The 22618-nt window shown below is 39.0% G+C and overlaps 5 protein-coding genes across 5 annotated transcripts in view; 2 read left to right on the top strand and 3 right to left on the bottom strand.

The window, feature by feature from the left end:
* The window catches only part of Vps13D (vacuolar protein sorting 13D), a 16130-nt gene extending 6904 nt beyond the window's left edge, over positions 1 to 9226 (bottom strand). The window contains exons 1-7 of the mRNA XM_018547383.1: positions 9130 to 9226; positions 8385 to 8575; positions 8027 to 8258; positions 7727 to 7923; positions 7484 to 7645; positions 7166 to 7403; positions 228 to 7069 (exon numbers count right to left, since the gene is read on the bottom strand). Coding sequence (XP_018402885.1) covers positions 228 to 7069; positions 7166 to 7403; positions 7484 to 7645; positions 7727 to 7923; positions 8027 to 8258; positions 8385 to 8575; positions 9130 to 9226 — 7959 coding nt within the window. The remainder of the gene's footprint in view (positions 1 to 227; positions 7070 to 7165; positions 7404 to 7483; positions 7646 to 7726; positions 7924 to 8026; positions 8259 to 8384; positions 8576 to 9129) is intronic.
* Positions 9227 to 10650: 1424 nt separating this feature from the next.
* On the top strand, positions 10651 to 12718 carry LOC108779879 (dnaJ homolog subfamily C member 1). Its single transcript, XM_018547403.1, has 7 exons — positions 10651 to 10904; positions 11022 to 11123; positions 11195 to 11413; positions 11511 to 11755; positions 11821 to 12127; positions 12212 to 12433; positions 12514 to 12718. The coding sequence occupies exons 1-7, from the start codon at positions 10743 to 10745 to the stop codon at positions 12577 to 12579; spliced, it is 1323 nt and encodes a 440-aa protein (XP_018402905.1). The 5' UTR covers positions 10651 to 10742; the 3' UTR covers positions 12580 to 12718.
* Positions 12719 to 13349: 631 nt separating this feature from the next.
* pea (ATP-dependent RNA helicase pea) lies at positions 13350 to 17119 on the bottom strand. The gene has a single exon (XM_018547389.1). It carries the CDS (start codon positions 17117 to 17119, stop codon positions 13508 to 13510), a length of 3612 nt encoding a protein of 1203 aa, XP_018402891.1. The 3' UTR covers positions 13350 to 13507.
* Positions 17120 to 17402: 283 nt separating this feature from the next.
* Positions 17403 to 19412, top strand: LOC108779834 (uncharacterized). The gene is made up of 6 exons (XM_018547342.1): positions 17403 to 17844; positions 18192 to 18404; positions 18494 to 18675; positions 18759 to 18957; positions 19033 to 19204; positions 19303 to 19412. Exons 1-6 carry the CDS (start codon positions 17560 to 17562, stop codon positions 19410 to 19412), a joined length of 1161 nt encoding a protein of 386 aa, XP_018402844.1. The 5' UTR covers positions 17403 to 17559.
* Positions 19413 to 19619: 207 nt separating this feature from the next.
* On the bottom strand, positions 19620 to 22033 carry LOC108779921 (phospholipase A2). The gene is made up of 7 exons (XM_018547482.1): positions 22023 to 22033; positions 21629 to 21929; positions 21220 to 21532; positions 20325 to 20539; positions 20169 to 20241; positions 20008 to 20094; positions 19620 to 19807 (listed from the first exon to the last, which is right to left on the bottom strand). Exons 3-7 carry the CDS (start codon positions 21447 to 21449, stop codon positions 19633 to 19635), a joined length of 780 nt encoding a protein of 259 aa, XP_018402984.1. The 5' UTR covers positions 21450 to 21532; positions 21629 to 21929; positions 22023 to 22033; the 3' UTR covers positions 19620 to 19632.
* Between the last annotated feature and the right edge of the window lie 585 nt (positions 22034 to 22618).

Raw genomic sequence — 22618 nt, forward strand, 5'->3', positions numbered from 1 at the left:
ATGTAGTAAAAAAAAATACAAGGTTTAGGAAAAATAGTTAAAATTTTATAATATAAAATAATAAATAACAATTTGTAATAATGTAAAATATATATATATATATATATAATACATTACAGAAAGCTATACAAAAACTATAGAATGATAAACACATATAACGCTGCTTGTTTTAGTCCAAATGTAAGGAGAATATGAAATTGGGGTACAAAATAATAATATCACCTTACCTGAAATCCAGCAATGTCAGCATTCGCGTGTCGAAAGTAAATACCCACACGATCGACGGTTACAGGATCCACTGGCTTCCATCCCTCGACCAGAACCGCAATCTGGTGTCTTCTGACAATATGCGTCGCATGATGCCTCAGCTTACCTCTCTCTTCGAAAGTAAATGGCGTGGTCTCTCCCGGGGTCACTTCTATCCACGTGTCATCCTTGTCTAGATTATTCTTCGTTTGAGATGATGATTTACTAACATCTATTGTCTCATCTGCAGTAGCAATAAACGTTTTAAACCAAAGCCGACAGCCAGTATCATTCTTCAGAGCAAAAGGTATAAAAGGTGACCGACGTCGATACACTTGTCCCCTCATCGCTGATTTTCCAACAATCGTATTTTCATTAGATAGATAATAATCCTGCGTCCAGTTGTGTTTGACTAGTTGCACGAGTTCAACCAACGTCAGCGTGACATTAACATTCACAGAATCGTAGGAGTTAATGGACACGTGCAGTTTCTTTGGATCAAACGAACTAGTAACCATTTGTTCCCATTCAATGTTCGCCCTCCAAGGTTCAATGAATGGTTCCCAACCACTCAGCACTCGATTGTAATAGTCCACACCGATAGTGGCCGATAGCAAGCCAGGATGTTGGCTCAGCTTTCGCATATTAAAGTCCGCCAAAGTAATTTCCAGAAGTGGTACATCTGCGTCGCGACAATCATCGATGATACAGATTCGCATGCAGGATACCTGTAGTTCTACGGCCCGGAAAATCGAATCGTCGCTCGCTGCGATGGCACTTATCGGTATCGCATTCTGCGTCAGCCACAGAGCGGCATCATCCAGCTGACCGTCACAGTGATCCAATGCGATTCTGCAATCGTCCTCTGCAAAACCTAAACAAATAAGCTTCAGCACCGGACTGTCCATCGTCTGGCTACTTTCCATCATCACTTCGCTCGATCTCTGTTTCGCCCATAAAGTCTGTTTAGGAAGAGAGCTCAACATTCTAGAGAACATGGTCACGTCATGGTAACTCAATCTCACACACAATGGCTGCAGTTGAATCTCCAAACATTTATCTTGAGTCAGATCCAAGCTCGCTCCGACTGGATCGATGATTGATAGAGCAGTCTCGTTTTCCAGACCCAGGATACATGAGAATAGCTCGCAATGCGAGAGATTGCATGAGAGCGGCTTCTCGCCTTCCTGCGGCGTCGACCGATACGATAAGACGGCAGTTGTTTTGAGAATTACAGCGTTAGTGTCGAGAATTGCGGTGTCTTCAACGATAACTAGCTCGGAGTCAGTGATATTAATTTTCAGTTCAAATGGTACGATGGTCGCAGTGGTGTCGATTATCTCGGTCTCTTGATTGACATTTGACACGTGCACGGAACCAAGTACAGGGTCCGGTTCTGGAGAGTTCAGCAATAGGAAATCTCGTACGGCCTGCCACCAGTCCAGGATAGCGGTCAGTCTCATGCTATGTAATAAAATAGTAGTAGCCGCGTAAGCCTTACGCTTCCGATGATGCACCTCCGCCTGGACACGGTCCTGCCCGGCCTTGGTGTCAGCTATGTCTCTCAATGGCTGTAGAATTCGCGTAAACACGTTGCATTGTTGATCTACCGGTTCGTTCTGAAAACGCGTGTCCATGATTAAGATTTCCTGCGACACCAGATCGATGTCCTGTGAACCATCGCTCAGAGAGTCCAGAGTCAGTCGAGACTTAATAAAATTGATGCATGCAAGCGCCGCAATATTGTGACTCGGATGCAGTTTCACTGTTACATTTACCAGCTCGAGAATTATGCAGGATCGGGTCCATGTCTTTGTGCGATTGTCTACGGTCGAAATCGCGTATTCCACCGTGTGATTTAAATCTTGCACAAGAAGGCGCAGATCGTCCAAATTCTCGCCAATGTTGTACGATAGAAGACCACGAATCAGCATGTACTGCTCCGGATCTAGAGCACAATCCATCGTTGACAATATACCATGCACGCTGAGATCGGGTATATCACGACTAATGTAAGTGTCAAGATTCCGCTCAACGCGTAATTTCAGATGACACTTTTCTGTGAGCAACGAACAGCCCATCTTCTTAATGAGAAAGCCACCAACCATCAAGGCATCCGCGTCCTCATTTAGACTCGAATCACATTTGAGTCGCCTCGCTGCGTATACATCCATATTGACCAACTCGAGCAGCATCACATCTAGTAAACAATCCGGAACAACTAACGAGGTGTCAAATTTATTGTGTGCTGTGAGCTCTCCCAGATCCAACAGGATTAGTTCGTCGGACCTAGAACTCACTGGTAACAATATCACCGGTGCACCAGCATGCAATTGCAATGATAGTCGCGTGCCACGCTTATTCATATCTATTACAGCACCGACGCCGGCTCGCAGATTCCGCATGATGCTCCACAATTGTGAGAAATGACCGAAGAAAGCTTGTAATTCCGCTACGAATCTTTGAGTGTGAACGTAATGCACGGCAGACATTTCTAGCTTGAGTCGTGCATCATGAGGTCGATCCTCACAGTCGGCGTAGCTCGAGTATTGGAAGTTTAACGCCTTCCTGCCGGATGACAGGAATCTCTCGCGGTAGAATCGACCATGTGGCGTTAGGTCCAGCAACGACATTGAACCTAAAGACCCTGATACCTTGGTCTTGCCGTCAACCGTCTTGAGGATATGCATGCTAGCGTTGGATACATTGGCCTTGGCTATCTCACGCTCCTGCTGCGTCAGCACCAGCGTCAACGATCTCACTTCTATCTCCGTTTCTGACCTCACTGGTAAATTGTCGTCTACCTTGCTCACGCCGGTGCTATCGCTGTCTGGCGTGGCTCGATGCGCGACGATTTCGTCACTCGTCGTCCCAGACAGGCCTGCAATCCCAAAGAAATCAAACACTACCATCCATGATTCCACGCTTATCACTAAGTCCAGACAATTGAAGTCCACGGTTACCATTTTGCGATGGAACCGATCTTCCGGTGTGATATAGCTGTTCTCTTCGGGATGTGTCATGGTAATGCTCATTAGCACCAAGTTCTCTTCACTGGTGATACCGCCTGGAGATGGCGGTGGCGTGTTTGGTGTGTCGGCTGACGAGACCGCCGGTTTCCTGTGCCAATGTGCTGGAATCGCGTCGTACAGAGTGTAGGTCTCTAACCGATCCGGCAGACTACCATGTCCGAAACTGTTTTTGTATTGTCGCATAAATGCAAGATCTGGACACGATTTGGAAACGCCGGTAGGCAATTTCGCGCGTGCAGGAGCCGACGATTGCATCATGTAACGATGCCGCGAACCGACCGGACACAGAAGATCCTCCATCAAGAGGGAACGTAATGCGACCTGCACGCTGGACTCGTTTCGATGCAATTTGTCGTACTTGACAACAAAGTCGCGCATTGACAATTCCACTAGCGGCTGCTCTGAATGCGCCTGCTTCAGTTCCACGCTGAGGATCGGCAGCTCAAACGAGACCTTTACACAGAGATCAAGCTTCTCCGAGTAGTCGGATACCCCGTCAAGATCATCATATTCCGATACTGCAGCTGTGGCAGTCACAGCAGGCATGGAGAACAACAGATGAGTGGTATCAAGTAATTGCTCATATTGACCGCGTGATAACGATACTTTTAACGGCGTTATCACAGCGCCATAGACTTGCACAATTGGACTGTTGTTCGTAAAGTCACCGCCGTCGAGTAGGAAACTCATACTTTGCGTTAAGGTGTTCTGCTTCTCCACCAGGATTTTCAGCGTTGTGTCGTGCAGTATCGGTTTGCCCAACTCCTTACACGAGTATATCTCTTCGGCTCTCGGCAGATTGTTTTGCGACTGACCAATGTTGGCAGATACTTCGAGAGAATACAGATTCATGTCACGCACTTCCAGTGTGACTTTGTGCTTCGCCATTGATCCTAAGTGAGGTTCATGTCGCAGCGACATCGTACCGAGATGAGCAACAAATACTTGTCTGCTATGTGAGGAACGTGGTATTACGAGTACTGGACTTTCCAGAAGTACATCTAATCTTAGCGACAATGCATTTGCGTTATCTAGATCAATAGAGACGCTCGGTAACCGTTTACGCGGAGGGATGGTCCAATCATCGGCATTCACTAGACCAATCGCCATATCAGTGGCTGCTGCGCTAATTTGGCGCGCAAAGTTGCTTAGATATTGCTTGAATTCGTCGGCACACGAACGTAATTCCGATATCAGATGTGGCGCATGAGTGTACCAGACACTGGCCACGCGTATCGTGAGATCGAGATCGATTTCCACGCAGTCTTCCTCGTCGGCTTGCTTGGTGTTGCGATTGACCACGAATCTGAACGCCTCTGGCTGATCAGACAAACTACTGAAGTGCTCAAGCGGATGATGTGGCGGATCCGCCAGAGGATCTCTTCCCACGCTGATTATCCGTTGATGAGTCTTCCCGACTGGTGTTTGATCAAGAACCTGTACTCCACCAAGAGAGCCTGAGATTGATGTGTTCGCGGCTAAAGTCGCTTGTATACGCGCATCAGACATAGTCGCCGTAGCAATTTTTTGCCCCACTAAGTGATTATCTTGCACGACTGCACGCAGAAGTAACACATTCAAGCGATGAAAGTCAAAGGTGATCTCGGTTCTTGTTGACATTGACTTCACTTCTGTACTTTGACTTGACAACGAATCGTTTTGACTCGTGACGTAGGTCGATCGTGATTTTTGCAACGGCAAGATTCTTCGAAAGAAACCTAATAATTCCACTATCGTCTCCTGGTTAGCAATAATATCCAAATTATTAAACTGTATATTTGCCACTCTTAAATTTTCCGTAGGGTCATCTACCAGCGTTAACTCTACGACAATCAGCGCTTCCGAATCTAATTTTTCTAGACAAACCGATGAATTATTTTTGGACGAATGCAAGATTTTAGTTTTGTTCATCAAAGTGGACAAGGCATTGGTCAAGGCAACAGGCGACGTCAATCGCGGTGGTCTTGTGGAATCTGGTGACTCGGGTGATTCTGGTGAAACAGGTGACGTCGGCTCTGAATCCCTTAATCTACCAGAAACGCTGTCCATGCCGACATGCTTGTGACTAGCCACCAACAGTTCGAAATCGGGCCCAAATTCTTGAAGAGCATCAACTAAGAGGAGACCGTGGACGGAGAGAGAGACGCTCAGATCTGCCATTCGTTTACCGAGGGCTGCTCGAACGCCGGACACTTGCAGCTCTGCTACACTGCGACCCCTCGATTGCAGTTCAAAGGCCATCTGATCGATGATAAATTGTACCATTACCGCATGGCTCAAGGAACGATCCAGATTTTCCTCCTTCCTGGGACTCTTCGGCTCTATATTAACGGCTTCTGTTTGCGGGATGCCGGCAGAGTTGGAGAAACTCGACAGTAAGTTATAAATTAAGTTTATTGCGCCCACCTTTTGCTCATTCACGTGCACTACCAATCTCGGCAGATTACCAGAGACTGTGACTGATGGAAAATTAGGATCTGAAGTTGTAAAGACACGTCGTTCAACTTGCAACGATATGTTGAAACGTTCGAGAAAGTGCAAGCTGGACGTACCTCTCGTACGAACGTGCTTCCAATTGTCCTTGGTCTTGCCCACTAAAATTTGCAGATCTACCAGATCGATAGAGTACTGATCGTACAATTTCTTGTGCAACTCCGTCTCAGACAGACCTTGAAAATCATGTAAGGAGCCGTTCTCCTGGCTTCCAGGTGGAGTGGAGCAAGGTGTCTCAAATCTCTCATCTTCGTCATCACTATTAGTGGATTCTGTTTTTAATATCAATTGATTCAGATTTGCATCATTCGATAAATGTAATTTGCCAAAATCGACCATCACCACGGCCGCATTGGAATCGACGAAGCTCTCCATCAATAAGATCTGTGGTGCAGAGATCTTAAATTGTAGATCCCAAGACGAACGATACACAAAGTCACCGTCCAAAATCTGTTCCCAGTTCTTAATCAATTGTCTCCTCGTACGACGCTTCATCGCCTGGAATCGCTGATTGGACGATACCGATCGATGCGGTTTGCACATAAAATCTATCAACCAGTATATCACAGTCGGATTATATACAATATCTAAGGACTGCGAGTACACGTGCAATAAATGATCTACATTAATATGCAGCGGTCTTTTCTCGTAAATCAGTTCGAATAAATGACGCGGCGGCTTCGTTAATTTCTCCGAAGAGTTGCGAACGCGCGAAGATATACCATTGGATGCGACTTGAGGTTGTACCAAAATAGGAAATGTAGAATTCTCCGTGAGAAAATCATGTAGGTACAACGCACCCAAACTAATTGAAAACTTGTGCGAGCCGGATCTTGGTCGTGATTCATAGCTCAAGTTCACTCTTTCGAACTTTAGTTCTATCACAGTTTTTCTATCGTTGCTTTCGTCTTTTTCAGTGCACAACGATACCGCGCCTTGCACCAGAGCGAAATTAAACTGTCCAAACACTGCGTCGCGTCGTAAAAGAGTATCATCGTTCACAGTGTCTGCTAAAACGTCTAGCAATTCTCCGTCGAAAGTAGTTGAGCTACTTCCGTTTTGCGTTCCATTACTGCTGTTGGATGTCTTTGAGTACCAGCCCCACCACTGTGGAAACCATTGTTCGAGCATGCCGCGTCCTTGTGGCACATTCATATTAGGTTCTTGTTGTGATTTTGCAGGCCTCACTTTCTCCATAGCCAGTTCCCTCAATAACCGAAGCTCATCAAAATTCCGCTCGTTCTCGACCTTTTCCTTCAATGTTTTAATTTCCGGAGATAAGATCGAAGTAGGTGTACCTAGAAAAAAAAATTTTTTAAGAAAATTTTTATTGTTTCAAGAAAACCATATTGTGAAAATTTATTAAAGCTAGATTGGAAAGGATTCATTTATACCTAACAATTTAGCATATGCTTGAACATAACAAACGTTTTCTCTAGCTCTGAGAAGTATATTTTTCCAGGATGGTTTCGGTTTGAGTGCATCTCTGCCAAGATGACACCTGGCGGCATATTTCCACCATTCCTTGCAAGCAGTTTTAACAGGAACTACTGGTCTACAACGCCACTGTTGTTTACGACGATCTATACGGTCAAGCTCTTTGATACACTTCACCATCTCTTCATATTGAAGCTAAAAAATTATTTAAAATTATATTGTATAAATCAATCATGTTTGATCGTGTATCAGTTACTGTCATCTGTAAAACTCACATCTGTTATAGATAATGGTACTTCATCCAAGAGCAAATCTACTACGATACGTGGTTTATTAATAGACCTCAATGGACGTTCAGTTCGATCCCTCTTAATGTGCGCTCTTGCATTCACAGGTGATAAGATATGCTGATGAATTTTATTTTTACTCATGGCGATCTAAAAATTATGATTACAAAATATTATTGTTATAAAATATAGATGATTAATACATTAATCATTAAGCTCCATATATCTTACAGCTAGATCGCCTAGATTAAGATCACCAAAAAGTTGGTCTTTCTTCACATGGTTCCAATAAACCGAAAGACTATCGAGTTCCATTAACTTAAATGATGCATCTGTAAGATTCCAAGATGTGGAACTAGGTATCCAACTAGCATCACAACTTTGAGCAGTCAATGCTCCAATTGTAATACCAAATGCTATGCCATTATCTATATACAAAAAGATCAAAAGTTTTATTGAGAATATAGTGTGAATATAAATATTTAACAAATAAATTTTTATTCATACATTCATACATAACTATTTACTTACCATCTGGTAGTATAACACCATCTTCATACCTAATATGAACGTCTTTGATATTCAATTGTAAATTTTCAATAATATTCGTTACTAGAGACGTGCCATAATTTAGCCAGGAGCTGTAACTTGAAGCATAATAACCAGGATCATGCTCTATATCGGCTCTCCATCTAGCTTCTAAAGCATCTAATCGACTGAGTTTATACTCTAGTATTGCTTGTTCCTCTGCTTCGTTATCATACTGTGGATATTTATTTTTAAACTCATCATTCTTTTCTAATATGTGTACAATGCATATAATCTTTTTGTCAATATTATTAAGAGAGTAAATTAAAATTTTAAAAGATAAACAGAAAATCATTTTTACCTCATCCAAATTAATTGGTCCCGCTACTAAATAGAGCTGCTCTATACCTATCACCCATGATGCAGTCCTTATCTGCCTCACTGGTACTTGTAATCTAACTTTACCAATAAATCCAGCCTTGACTTCCATCGGCAGTCCAATATGACGCAGAGCCTCTCGTTTCAGAGGTAAGTTTTCTAGCTCAACCGCCCCTAATACAAAATAAACATCCATTAAGAAGATAACTTATAACTATAGTAATACAGTTATAAAATTAACCTTCTTTTATATAAAAATATTAAAAAATTAAAGAGACAATAGAGAATGCACAAAATAAACTTATTCCCTATAAAAAATCAGCACACATGTTTTGATATATACAAATACTATCAGTATATAAGTACATACGTATATCTTAAAATTTATAGTTCATATCATATGTCAATACTATTGTCAATATATATATATATATATACACTGTCAATGTATGTCAAAACATAGCAATAGTGTGAGAAATAATACATTTTAGATCTGTTCTTTATTCTTGCACTAAATTGTACTAGAACGTTTCTTCTCATTTTCATTAAATATCAAATACATTAACTTCATTTTAAGTTCTAAAAGTGTAGATTAGTTTAATTATAAAAAAAACAACTCTATAATTAACAAATTATTCGAATATATATTATTCTGTATAACACTGAAACAAGCCTTATAAGGCTTTTACAGCGAAAATAAATAAATGCGTAGTGTGACATAACCTCACCCGACAACAAGGCAATGCTGAGCTGATCCGTATTCAAATTCTCCACATATTTGCCGAGATAATTGTTCAGCACCCAAGCAACGAGTCCCTCCAACATTTTGAACAAGCAATATCTTTACCACTATCCAGCCGGAAATGTGTACATGAATACGCACAAGTGGCCTCATAGGTTATGTTCTTTTATATCTCGTGCGAATTCCCGGAACCTGTGAAATAACAGTGCGTAAAGACAAGATATTCCAACGGTTCATGCCTGACTTTCGAGAGAGCGGTATCTCTCGTACCCTGACTATCGTTGTATCTCTCATTAAAAATTCTTATTTCACCATCGACTTTGAGATCCATCTTAAATAACGGTTTCTTCTATTGACATCTATTGATAACCACCATCAACAATTGTGAATTGTGACGTGACTACCACTGCACGCGTTCGAAAAGCACGATATTCGTAACATATAGCGTATATAAATCGATCTATAATTGGAGAACACGTTTTTCCACCTACCAATAAGATTGTGTTGCGCACCAATGATACTGTCGGTTGATTCGTCAAACTTATGCGAAAGAGATGTCCCAATAAACAAATATTTATTTTTTTCATTTTTATTGAATAAGTAACATATTTCTTTTAGTCACTGCTGTCAGTAGAAGAAAAGATACTCAAATATAAAATATATTCTTCTGTAATTATTATATAATCTACCGATGAAACTTCTATTCAATCTATTATTTATTTATATTATTAATTTTATATTCTTTATATTTTATTTATATCTTTAAAACATTTTTCTGTATGTTCTTTATATCATTAAATATTCTCTTTTAAATATGTACATCATATACATAATATAAAGAAAAATCTATTAATTTTTATGCCAGAGGGCATCTCTAATTTTCTTTACATCAGCTGATTTACTAAGAACGAAATACAACACCAGTATTTTTCAGTGAATTTTATTATTTTAACCTCTCTCTTTCTCTCTCTCTCTCTCTCTCTCTCTTTGGATCGTGACTTTTAATTTGGATCGAAAGATTTATTTCAAAAAGAAAAAAGAGAAAAACAGAAAATAAATATTTACTCTGACACTCGTTTCACTCTTATTTTTTTACTTATATTTATATTTTTTCTTGTGTATGTGTGTTTACCACCCTTAAATGTAATTCTCTTTAAATACATAATAAATAATAACAAATTTAATTTAATTTGTGTCAAATATAGTGAAATGTATTTTTATTCAAATGAAAGGATTAAAGTGAACATTTACCAGAAGGAAAGTGAGACGAAAGAAAACAAGAAGAAAAGAATAATTTTACTTTTTTTTTTAGTGATTTACGGTAATTAATTTTTCTATTTTCGAACACGTTGCAAATTGAGTCGATTCTCGTGATTCCACGCGTATCGACAACATTGTGATTCTGCGCGACGAGCAGAGAGTAGAGAGAGAGACACGAGCGGTAATCTGACAATGTGGCATCTGCGGCAAAAAGAGGACTTTTAACCTAACTTCGTGCTGACTCAGGAATAAGGAAGTGACATTATGTCTTAGAATACGAATAATTCGCGTAGTGTACCAAGAAGAAACGCGTGTGTATTATATGTAAATTATGTCTGTATGCGGTGTACGAAGATGAATCTACTGTCAATTGTTTGTGGGGTCCTCTGTTTCCTGGACGTGTTTAGATCCTCCTATGCGTGGGACAACGACGAGCTAGAGGTGTTTGACGTAGTCGAGGAGGTCAATCACAATTTCTACGACGTGCTGGGCGTTACACAGGTACTTCTCTGCAGATATGTTTGAATGTACATTCGCGATGTTGATGTAATTGCGCGAATGTACGCGTGGAGCAGCGTATAAGTCTGATTAAGATTGACGTAAATTATTTCTCTTCAGTCTGCAAATGCCTCGGAAATTAAGAAGGCTTTCAGGCGCCTGTCGTTGCAACTGCATCCGGACAAAAATCCAGCAGAAGATGCAGAGCTGCAGTTCAGGAAGGTACTTTAAAAACTAAAAGATACATGATAAGATAAAGTTCTTAAATTAACATCTTTTAATTTCTCTTTTAGTTAGTCGCTGTTTATGACATTTTGAAAGATCCTGGAAAGCGGCAAAAGTATGATAATGTGCTCGTTAACGGACTGCCCAACTGGCGATCGGCAGTGTATTATTATCGTCGTGTCAGAAAAATGGGATTATTGGAGATGAGTCTTATTTTGTTTACAGTTATCACGATAGGACAATATCTCGTAGCGTGGGCGTCGTATTTTGAAAAACGGTACACTTGCGTAAGTAACATATTCTTACAATAAAAAAAAATCATGCTTCTTTTTTTATAATATATAATTAATATAAAAATTAACACTTACTATGTTATGATTATAGGAACAAGTTTTAGGTAGTAAACTTCAAAAGCTGCAAAAAAAGAATAGAAAGAGCAAAATAGACGTTCCAGATTTAGCTGACATTTTAGAAAAGATTCCTATTCCAACTATGTGGAATACTCTTCCATTTCAGTTACCAAAGTGGATAATAGGTTCCGTGATAGCTATACCTTCTACTATCTGTCTCATCATTCAACTCTTGAAAGAGAGGAAAGAGAAGAAAAAACAAGAGGAAGAAGAGGCACTGTAAGTTTATAGCTACTTCTCGTTATAGCTTACATCCCTCATAAAAACCTAAACACTTATTCTAGAGCACAAGAGAACGAACAGCCTGAACCTGAAATAACGTCGCGTAGTATTAGGAAACGTAGGCCTGGTTTTACCCCGCAAGAAAGAAACGGTAATAATTCTAAGGAACCTGTAAAGAAAGATGATTGCGATTACACGAATCACATTTATGAGAAGCCAACGGTAGCTGGTAGCTTGTGGACTGATAATGATATATTAGAATTGATAAAGTGTGTGAAGAAATATCCTGGTGGAACTCCAGAACGGTGGGAGAAAATCGCAAGCGTTATGAATCGTACTGTTGCGGAAGTTACGCACATGGCTAAGAAGGTTACTGTTATAATCAATTATTGTTATAATCAATTTTATATTTTAATAAATCAGCTACGTTGAGTCGCATATACTTTACGTTAGGTAAAAGAGGAAGGTTTGAAGCCTGGTGAAACAGTGGAAGAAGTTTCTGCAGAAGAAAAACCGAAGAAGATTAAAACTCGCAGTGAAAATACTCCAGTCAGTACTGCTGAGTGGAGTCAAGAACAGCAAAGGGCATTAGAAGCTGCCCTGACGAAATATCCCAAAGGTACATCTGTAGATAGGTGGGAAAAAATTGCAAATTGTGTTGAGGGGAAGACAAAGGTATGACTATTTATACTTCTCCTTTTTGTAAATCCAATTTTCATTTATCATTATAATTTTAAAATTACATTGCTTTACAGGAAGAATGCCAAGTACGCTATAAACAATTGGTGGAATTAGTAAAAAAGAGACAACAATCTCAATAGTTCAATTTGTATAGAATTCTGTTTTTTCGAACACGTACTTTGTACCATCAAGTCAAGAAATAGTATTACTGAACAATAAGTACCATAAGTGTGAAAGTGAAAAAAAGTGATATTTCTTGATTATAAAAAAATATCAATGCGCGCGCGCACGCGTCTGAAAAATCATAATTTCCTACACATTTTTTTATACAAAGAACGTGCGTCAACTGTGTTACATGTAATATAAATATGCGTCCGTGAAAAAACTCAGTTATAAATCAGAAATGAATTTAGGAAAAAAAAATTAATTAAATAGGGAAGTTCTTCCTATGTCATCTTATATTAAATGTTATCGAGAATGTATTTATTTAATAAATTTAATAATTAATCAAGAGGGGAAAGACTGAAAGCATATAATCTTAAAACAATGCCCTCTTCTTTAAGAAGACTTGATTACTCTATGTATTATACCTTATCAAAGTAATCTAATGATAAACGTTGAAAAATATCGAAGATTTGATTGTAAATGAGTATAATCATATATTTACAATATTTACAAGTAATGTACATTGCAAAGGCCTGTAAATAACCTTCTTTTTATAACTGCATTCTTGTACATAATGATTACATTAAATTTCTCCAATTTCAATATGACATAATAAAATCAATTCAATATCTTCGTGATACTATAAACTGTCTTTCATTATTTCCTAATAACAAAAAGTATTTTTTTTACATGTATCGAGAATGTAATATATTACATGTGCAAAAAATGTTCTATGTCCCACAAAGTCTTATCACTATAGATACAAGCTGTTGCTGCATAAAAATAATAAGAACACTAAAAGTTAAGATTGCTTGTTCTATTCTTCGGCTTTTAGAAAAGTGAAACGTCAAGTCGAATTATTATACAGAGGAACAATATTTACACAGATCATAAGCATATACTTTAATTACGTCGCCTGCGAACTCGCGATATTCTCCACGCGTTTGGCTCCTCGTACTTATTGTAGAGTGGTTCCAGTCTTTGATTCTTCTTAAACTTGCTGAGTTTGGTCGGATCGCTGAATTTGAAGAATGCGGGTGCAAACTCCACCAGCCATTTCGGATCGATCGTCGTCACCTCTCTCATGTACTCCTTAGTAGTCTGTACCAATTCGTGATAGATCACCCATTCCGGCTGGCGATTGAACAAGGCGCTGCTTGGATGAATGTACACCACTTGGCTGTCGACTAGCGTCCTGTAGCCCTCCTGCGGATCTTTTTTCGCAGCGTTTCTGAAGAATCCCGAGCACACTGCTTTCTGTATCCGCACTGTGTTTTTGCCAGCTGACACCACGTCCAATTTGTGCCTGTCCATTATACCCAACAATTGCTTACGCACATCCTGAGCACGCTTCAATGTCCTTATTTGCACAAAGTTCTCGTAGCACCAGGCATTACTCAACTTATTATTCTTCCAGGAATTATAGACTGCCAGTAGAGTCAGGTGATCGCCTTCGGGTTGATTAAACTTGGCTTTTTTCTGATCGGCTAAAGCCTGCTTGTCCTTTGGTCGATAGAAAACATTTTGTACGGACAACATACTGACGATAGTTAGAATCTCGTCTGAGCATTGAAGATGCACACTCATGATTAACATCTTGGACAGATTCGGTTCCAATGGAAATTCTGCCATTCGCCGGCCCAGCCGTGTTAGTAGACCCTCGTTATCCAGAGCGCTCAAACTATGCAACGACTCCAATGCCATGATTAGTGATTCTACTGGCGGTGCATCCATGAAATCAAAGTGCAGAAGATCGTTGATGCCCATAGTCTTCAGTTGCAGTACAGTGGTAGCTAGATTTGTACGTTGTATCTCCGGGACTGGTGTAGGTAGCATCTCGTCTCTATAAGCTCGCTCGGTGTAAAGCCGATAACATTTTCCAGGTCCGGTTCTACCAGCTCTTCCGCTTCTCTGTTTTGCTGCCGCCTGACTAATCGGTGTCACTATAAGACTGTCCATGCCGGTCTTGGAATTGTAAACTTTTTGTTTGACAAAGCCTGGATCAACAACATAATATATTCCATCAATCGTTAGACTGGTCTCAGCGATATTCGTAGCGATGACGACCTTGCGTGAGCCGGGTGGCGCTGGCTCGAATATTCTGGTCTGCATCTCTGAGGGCAAGGCTGAATAAACCGGGAGAATAATTAGGTCCGGCACGTCTGGGCCTAATGACTTCATGCGCTCGTAAAGGATCTCACAGGCAGTGTCGATCTCCTCCTGACCAGTGAGAAAGAGCAGAATATCGCCTGGCGGCTCACGTAGATGAATCTGCATAACAGTGATCAGTGCAGCATCCAGATAATCAGTCTCTGGCTCCTTCGTGTACATTACCTCGACCTCGAATGTGCGTCCGGGTATGGTAAAAATTGGAGCCTCGAAGAAGTATTGTGAGAACTTGACCGCATCCAGAGTAGCGCTGGTGACGATCAATTTGAGATCAGGCCTGCGGCCTACCGCTTGTTTTAGAAGGCCGAACAGCACGTCCGTGTGTATCGTTCGCTCGTGCGCCTCATCCAGCATAATTACCGAATATGTTTTTAGATCAAGATCCATCAGGCACTCACGCAATAACATACCATCTGTCATGTACTTGATACTAGTTTCTGGTCCGGTGCAATCTTCGAAACGGATTGTGTAACCCACCTCCTGACCCAGGCAGCAACCAAACTCTTCCGCCACTCTCTTAGCCACACTCACAGTTGCAACCCGGCGCGGTTGAGTACAGCCAATCTTGCCGCGCGCAGTAAAACCGGTCTCCGCTAGATACTGCGTGATCTGCGTCGTCTTGCCCGAACCGGTCTCTCCAATTACAATTAGAATCTGATTATCTGTCACGGCTTTTATCAAATCATCGCGCAGCTTATAGATTGGCAGACTCTGACGTTGCTCCAGCAATGTCAGATTAGTCTTCTTACCAAACGATGACTTTTTACCGCCTATCACATGCTTCTTCCACTCGGGTAGATCTTGCGTTTGTAGGCCAATGCCACGCATGTTCGCTGCCAATGTACGACTCTCCGCTTCAGGTAAAGGATCTATCCAATTCTTATTCAAGCCAGTGGGCACAGAGTCCATCTCTTGTTCGCGCTGTAGCATTTTCTGTTCCCTTCGCTCCTTTGCCAGAGCACTCTGCATCATCGCTGCCTGTGCCAGCGAGCCATCTGGATTTTTCACTATCCGCACTGGACTGAGATCACCCAGTGCTCTACCGTGGCCATGCAAGAATGGCGGTTCTTCTTCGACAAGCTCAATCTCTACGTCCTCTTCTTCGTCATCCTCTCGTGGCAGAATTCCAGTCTCTGTGTCGAACTCTGGCAGCTCATTCCTGTCAATGCACGATGCAGCTAGCATCTGCTTGATCTCCCACTTCTCTGGCGACGATAAACGCTGCACACGCTTCCTCGAGTATGTCTCATCCTCGTCATAGTTACCTTGAAGCTCAAGCAAAGAGGTAGGTCTATCTGGATTACGCAAATGCTTTTCATCTTCGTCAGCCTTCGCAATTGGCACCACGGGGTTTAAATCCCTCCCGGTTTCCTGATCGACGTCCTTCATGCTCAGAGATACCTTCTGTCCACCGATGTTGAGAACTTTCACTAAAACTTTCTGTCCTCTCGAGACCACGTCGCTCGCGTTTGCCACTCGACCCTCTCGTCTCAATTGAGAGATGTGAACTAGGCCCTCCCAACGGCGCCGTAAACCTTCCAGCTGAACGAAACAACCGAAAGGCACGATATTCGCAACCTTACCCGCATAAATCTTACCTGCCTCCGGCTCCGCAGAGAGCGTTTCTTCGACGGAACGGGATCTGGATCTTTTTACGTCACGTCTCCTCGAGTGTCTTGCGTCTTTACGATCGCGAGACGACGATCTCTTGCGTTCTCGGGATCCGGAGCGTCTCCTGCGTGCTCTGTCGCGTGATCTGTAACGTGTCCGTGATCTGGAACGCGTTCTAGATCTGTGCCGCCTATCTTTTCGATTCGACGATCTGGATCTATGACGCCTTCTGTCCCTCGACCTGCTTCTACTCTTCCTTTCCCGCTTGTTTTTTTTCTCGCCATTGTCAATCTTACCGTTACTTTTCTCGGTATTCGTAGACTGTTTCTTGTTAGACGGTGCGAATGCCTCTAGAGAGGCCATAACGTCGTTGACGATATCTTCATCCTTGACGTCGTTGGTCTCGGAACGTGGATCGTCGTTCGGTAATGCCAACGCTGGGAATTTTACCGCCAATTCATCCTGCTTACTCGTAGACTTAGATGACTTCTCGGTGGACGCCTTCGTGGGTTTCATATGCTGTATTATTCTGAGGAGATTAGCTATGAAGGAGTCTGAGAACTCGGCTCCATTCTCGGTCAGTACCTTCTTGAATGCCGCGAACGTCTTGTTATTTTCAGCCAGATGTATAATGAATTCGGCCAAGTCCTTGTCGTTCAATCCTAAATGATTCTCCAATTCCGTACAGATCTTCGACACCAGAGATAGATGCTCCAACTTCGTGACCTCCTCCATTTTATTTGCACAAAATATTTTGACACAATTCTTAATTTCTTTATTTTAAACTTGGATCAGTGATGCGATTTCCAATTACTACATGCGAATATGCGATTGCATACAATTGCATGCGATCAGGAAATCACAACAGCGTCTAAACCTAACCTTTTCATCGTTCGCGCCATCTATACTATTGGAACCTTGACGTATTGCCACTTCGTTGGTAATGTGAAATTGTAACGAATCGGCGCGTAGGTGCTATATTTTACTGGTAAAGCAGTTCCTATGTTAGTGTAAGAGGGAAAAAGTGAGGTTATATTTGAACTGTTTATTTACTTCACTTCAAAGAGGAGGATTGTCAATTTACTATTTTTTCTGATTTACTCAAAGATTCGGAGATGTTGCTACGAGTATTTGATTGTTTACCTGTATAAAGAGTTGATTAATTTAAGTTTAAAATGCAGACTGTCAACGAGGAGAAAGATGAAGCCGCGGCACTTTGTTCGAATGACAGTGACAGAATCTATCGAATTGAAACTATTCGAACGGAATTGAGGGAGGCTGCCTTCGTGAAAAGGAAGGAGGACCGTGTGTCCGCCTGGAATAGAAGTCGCACTAATTTGAAGGAATGTCCTATGGTTGGATCGTTTACCATCAAGTACATAAACGAGAAAGTAGAGCTTCTCAAAAGGAAAAAAATATCCCTCACGGATTACAGATATTTGCCCAATGCTCTTATTCAGGTATTCTTACTGAAGTAATCTTTATCAAATATTATATAGAATATTTTAATCTTATAAAATATCCTACAAAAATATAATCAGCATCTAGTGGCTAACATTTAATATAGGATGTTCTAAGAATTTATAATTCAATTTATTATTATATTCTGTATAAAGGAAACGTTTTGACTTACTTCATCAGTACTCAAAATATATATTTAAAAAATTCATGAACCTTTTATTAGTTTTATAAAAATGTTAGAAAATATATCTTATAAAATTATATTTTATAAAATGTTTTTTATTCAAGATTGATATTCACGAAGATGCAAGTAACAAATAGTATAATCTTTTATTGTTCCTTTCAGTCGGAGGAAAACATAAATGCTTTTTTAAGTGTAGACCAAGGCTTATCGGGCCTTATACGCGATATATCTGGCAATGATCCAATTCTTCAATTATATGCAGCCAATTGCTGTTGTAATATTGCTCTAGGAAATACAAGAGCATGCACAGCATTGGGAAGAGCAGTTATTCCGTATCTGGTTGTCAAATTAGAAAGTCTAAATTATGCATTGCTGGTAAGTTTCTTCAGTATTAAGTAAGAGAAATAAAATTAAAAACAATAAAATGAAATAAACTTGAAGTACATGAATTCATATTTTATTAGGATGTTTGCATTTGGACAATCGGTAATTTAGTTGCAGGAAGTGATAATGCTTTCTGTATCTTACATGCGCAGCATTGCCTGAAATATATAATTTTACTTCTACACAATTGTGATGATTCAGTTCTTCCTTCTGTAATATATGCGCTCTTACATTACATACATGTAGGATTATACAGGATATCGTACGTATTACTCAATTTTATACATTGCAAAGATATAAAATTTATAAGAAAAAAAATTTAATATATTTTTCTGATATTTACAGAAAAAGTGAAATATCAGAGCTGATTGAAATTACTATAAAACGGAATCTTATATATAAAAATTCTAATTCTATTTGGTTATTAGCTTTATTGTCCTCTTCACCAATATGTGTTGGACATTTGTACAGCATTTTGCCACAAATCGTTGATTATCTTTACTTCAAATTTTCCAATTCAGATGGAATTGCACAAGCCAGTGAGGTTTGTTTTTTCTCTCTCTCATAAAAAAAAATATGAAATATTAAGAATTATATTTTTAGCTCTTTCCCGATTTAGATTACAGCATCTATACGTATTCTGGCTAATACATTGCATAATTCCTGTAAAGACAAGATAGATATTCTTTTGAGGAATCCGAAATATTCAAACGAAGAACTGTACATTTTATTGAATAAATTATTATCACATCCTTATATGCACATTAGAAGGGAAACTATGTGGTTAATAGGTAACTATACAATGTATCTTCAATATTTAAAAAAAAGACAAAGAATATGAATGAAAATAATTAAACAATTGAAAATAATCATATTCTAATTGTTGCAGGAAATTTGTATAATCATAAATTATCCAGTGTTAGTAACAATGTAAGAGATCTTATACCTTTTTTATCAGCATTGAATCAGGCTTTTTCCTCAATTGAAAATTCTATATGAACGTAAATGCACATTAAAATGACATCTTTTTTTCAAAGAAAGGTACATTATACTTGTAAAAATAACTTATAAAGTATGTGATACAAATATAAAAATATATTTATAGCCCTTTAATTATATATACAATTCTAAATATGAATTTTATTTATTGAACGGAGCATATATATACTGAATTTTCGAATAATACATTTCGTTTATATATGCTGCTGGTATCTTATAATTAGTATTCCTTTTTTACAGATACAAATTTTCTTAATGGATATCGATTTCTTCCTATATCTTCTATACACGGTACTTTAACGATATTGAAGTATATTTGCCCCATCAAATTTGCCGTTGGATGGTTAGCAGCTTTTAAACATTGATAAAGAGCTCGGTCGCAAGTACAGTGTGATCTGTAAAATGTTGAACACCTGAGACTGATTGTCTTATAGAAAGAACTTCGAAACAATTTACAGGTAGAGATAATTTTAAATTTTAACATGATAAAATTTAGTAATTAATAATAATGTAATTTATATTAATTTAAACACACTAAAATTTTTTATCAAAACAGATTAATTGATTTTTTTATCAATTTCTCATAAGATCTTACTTAGTGTATATTGAATAATTAGTGAGATTGTATCGGGTCTGTTGGGCTCGTACTTTTATTGGGCACAGATCGTGATTACGACAACATCTGAAAAATATAAAGATTTATCTTATTTCCCTGATATTGATAAAAATTGGTAAATTATGACTCTAAATTTCAACCTGTCGATATGAGGTAAATCGCCCAAATCATGATAATTTTCAGCTATGTCACCCGTGCCGCACCATTTTGTGCCTGAAATATGCACATATTTAGCCTTTATTAACAAATTTTACGGATATTGCGGGCGCGTTTGAAATTATAAATAATAAATTAACCTGGCAGAATGCCGGAGAGCAAAGTTATGGAACTCGCGGCTATGCGAGTCCCTCTACTCAATGCATTTGTAGGTAAAGTGGACGTGGCCTCCACCTGTAATTTGTCTAACAATTCGCATTGTTGCATGAGTCTCGTTATCTCCTGGAAGGACACCACTTGTGGATGTAAACTCATAGATAAGTTTCGCAAAACCTGTGTAGCCTCGGACGGCTCGCTGCAAGAGTCAGTGATGCGTGTCAAACATTACATGTGGAAAAAGGATTGGTATGAAAGGAATGATTTATATACAGGATGTCTTGAAATTCGCGAATCAAATTACTATAGTAAGAAGGTTTTTAAAAAATTAAATATATAAAAAAGTTGTCCATAAATTTGTATTTTAAGCAATAGTTTGTAAAATAATAAGATTATTTAAGTATGATCAATTACGAACTACATTTATGCTTAATTTCTTCACCCCTAGATAACTTTTATCCAGAAGATATCTCCCAGAATACAATGGAGATATCTCCTAGATAAAGTTATCCATAACTTATCTAGAAGTGAAGAAATTGGGCATTAACGGACTATATTTAAACGCTAAATTGCACGTTTACTATTGCACTTGCCGAACATTCATGGACAAATGAATTTTTACATAATCTATAATTGGCTATCTATTTTGAACTTCATATCTCAAAAATTATTATTTTAAATAAAAATGTACATATAATTTTTTTATTTAATTTTTATAAAAATTTCTTTAATTTATTTAATTTTTATAAAAATGTCTTGTTATATATTTTGATGTACAAATTGGAAGACACCCTGTATGTGTACATAACTAGTGAAAACCGGTTTCGATTTCTAGTCTAATTATATAGTGTTTTTTGTGTGTATATGACGATCACTTACTATACTTCGATTATATTACAATCATGTAGTTCATTTCTCGGTCCGAGATCGACCACTGCCACTGTTTGTTCGTGGTAATAAACGGCTCGTATCTCGTCTTTCATATGTGCAACGACGCTTGGTGTGAGGCCGCTTAACCCCTTGAATGTACTTCTAAAGAACGTTGGCTGCTGAGCGGTCAAACTGCATATCGATACGACGAGAAAAGCCGTTAAACACACCGAATACATTTTTTCCTTCAAACTATCGATTCTCCTTTCGTTTTGTTACACTATTAGTCAAGTACAACTATATATAGTCAAGTGTACGGATTCTGTGCAACATAGATACAATTAAAAAATTTTATTTGTAAACTATATCGAAAGTAACAAATACAAGATATATTTGCATCTAGAGAGTGATTGCACACCGCAAGTGATTTATACCATCATCAATTAACAATTGATGAGAGAAGTCAATTTATTGTGGATCTTCACATATCTTCATTCCATTTGTTATATTATTTGAAAATAATGTGGTGTGCCACACGTGTATAAATAAACATGCGCAATCAAACACGTTTGTAATTGCCGCACAATACGCGGTTTTATAATTTTTTAAATTCTTCATATCACACGTTTTAGAATTGCCTGTACGATGCACAAAGTTTTTTATTTGTAGTCCTCGTACAAATATGAACATTATCCAACCATTTGTAGAAACTTATAGATCTTTTGAAGAAGATTCTAAAATAAAAAGAAGTACACTCACACATAATGAATCAGTTCCTTCGAAACATTTATTTCAAATAAAACCGAACTTACCCCGTCGCGTTACTTGAAATATTATTTGGCACATGATATATGTACGGCTTTATGGAAGAAAAACGATAGAAATTTCACAGAGATACTTTTAACTTTATGCAAAAATTGTCTGTTAAAAAAATGAAATTAACACCCTTAACTTGACCGTTCGCCAGAACCGATCGACTGGTCGGATGTCCTGCGCGCGAACGGTGTATCCATAATCATAACGCACGCATCTATTTGACAAACTGAACTAGTAGCTGATAGAATGACTAAATGTGTTAACGCTAGTATGATATCCGCGTATAACTCCCTCCCACGATCTCTAGGTATCACCTGGTGGTAGCAGTGGTAAATACTAGTGGGGAGACCTACATTCGTAGGACTAGGGCGAAGAAAGTGGGACGAAACTGCGGAATACGGGTAGTAACTGCAGTTTACAAAATCCTACGAACTTGGAAAAAAAGCAAAATGGTGTTTTATCGGATTTCTCTAGGATCGTAAACAAAGAATTCATCAAGAGACATTTTACATTTATAAAAACAATATATTTTGCATATGAATCTAAAAAAAAATGACAAACAAAAGACACAATAGTGTCTGAAAAAGCGACA

Source organism: Cyphomyrmex costatus, unplaced genomic scaffold (genome assembly GCF_001594065.2).
Source record: "Cyphomyrmex costatus isolate MS0001 unplaced genomic scaffold, Ccosl1.0 scaffold639, whole genome shotgun sequence".
NCBI lineage: Eukaryota > Metazoa > Arthropoda > Insecta > Hymenoptera > Formicidae > Cyphomyrmex > Cyphomyrmex costatus.

What these genes read in the sequence shown, in the direction of transcription:
- pea (XM_018547389.1), bottom strand. Translation starts at nt 17,119, where the DNA reads ATGGAGGAGGTCACGAAGTTGGAGCATCTATCTCTGGTGTCGAAGATC.
- LOC108779879 (XM_018547403.1), top strand. Translation starts at nt 10,743, where the DNA reads ATGCGGTGTACGAAGATGAATCTACTGTCAATTGTTTGTGGGGTCCTC. An exon ending in CAGAGCTGCAGTTCAGGAAG is followed by an intron (nt 11,124 to 11,194) that starts GTACTTTAAAAA and finishes TTTCTCTTTTAG; the next exon opens with TTAGTCGCTGTTTATGACAT. An exon ending in GTGTTGAGGGGAAGACAAAG is followed by an intron (nt 12,434 to 12,513) that starts GTATGACTATTT and finishes ATTGCTTTACAG; the next exon opens with GAAGAATGCCAAGTACGCTA.
- LOC108779921 (XM_018547482.1), bottom strand. Translation starts at nt 21,449, where the DNA reads ATGTATTCGGTGTGTTTAACGGCTTTTCTCGTCGTATCGATATGCAGT. An exon ending in GCTCTCCGGCATTCTGCCAG is followed by an intron (nt 20,242 to 20,324) that starts GTTAATTTATTA and finishes TGCATATTTCAG; the next exon opens with GCACAAAATGGTGCGGCACG. An exon ending in GATTTACCTCATATCGACAG is followed by an intron (nt 20,095 to 20,168) that starts GTTGAAATTTAG and finishes TATATTTTTCAG; the next exon opens with ATGTTGTCGTAATCACGATC.
- LOC108779834 (XM_018547342.1), top strand. Translation starts at nt 17,560, where the DNA reads ATGCAGACTGTCAACGAGGAGAAAGATGAAGCCGCGGCACTTTGTTCG. An exon ending in TGCCCAATGCTCTTATTCAG is followed by an intron (nt 17,845 to 18,191) that starts GTATTCTTACTG and finishes TGTTCCTTTCAG; the next exon opens with TCGGAGGAAAACATAAATGC. An exon ending in GTCTAAATTATGCATTGCTG is followed by an intron (nt 18,405 to 18,493) that starts GTAAGTTTCTTC and finishes ATATTTTATTAG; the next exon opens with GATGTTTGCATTTGGACAAT.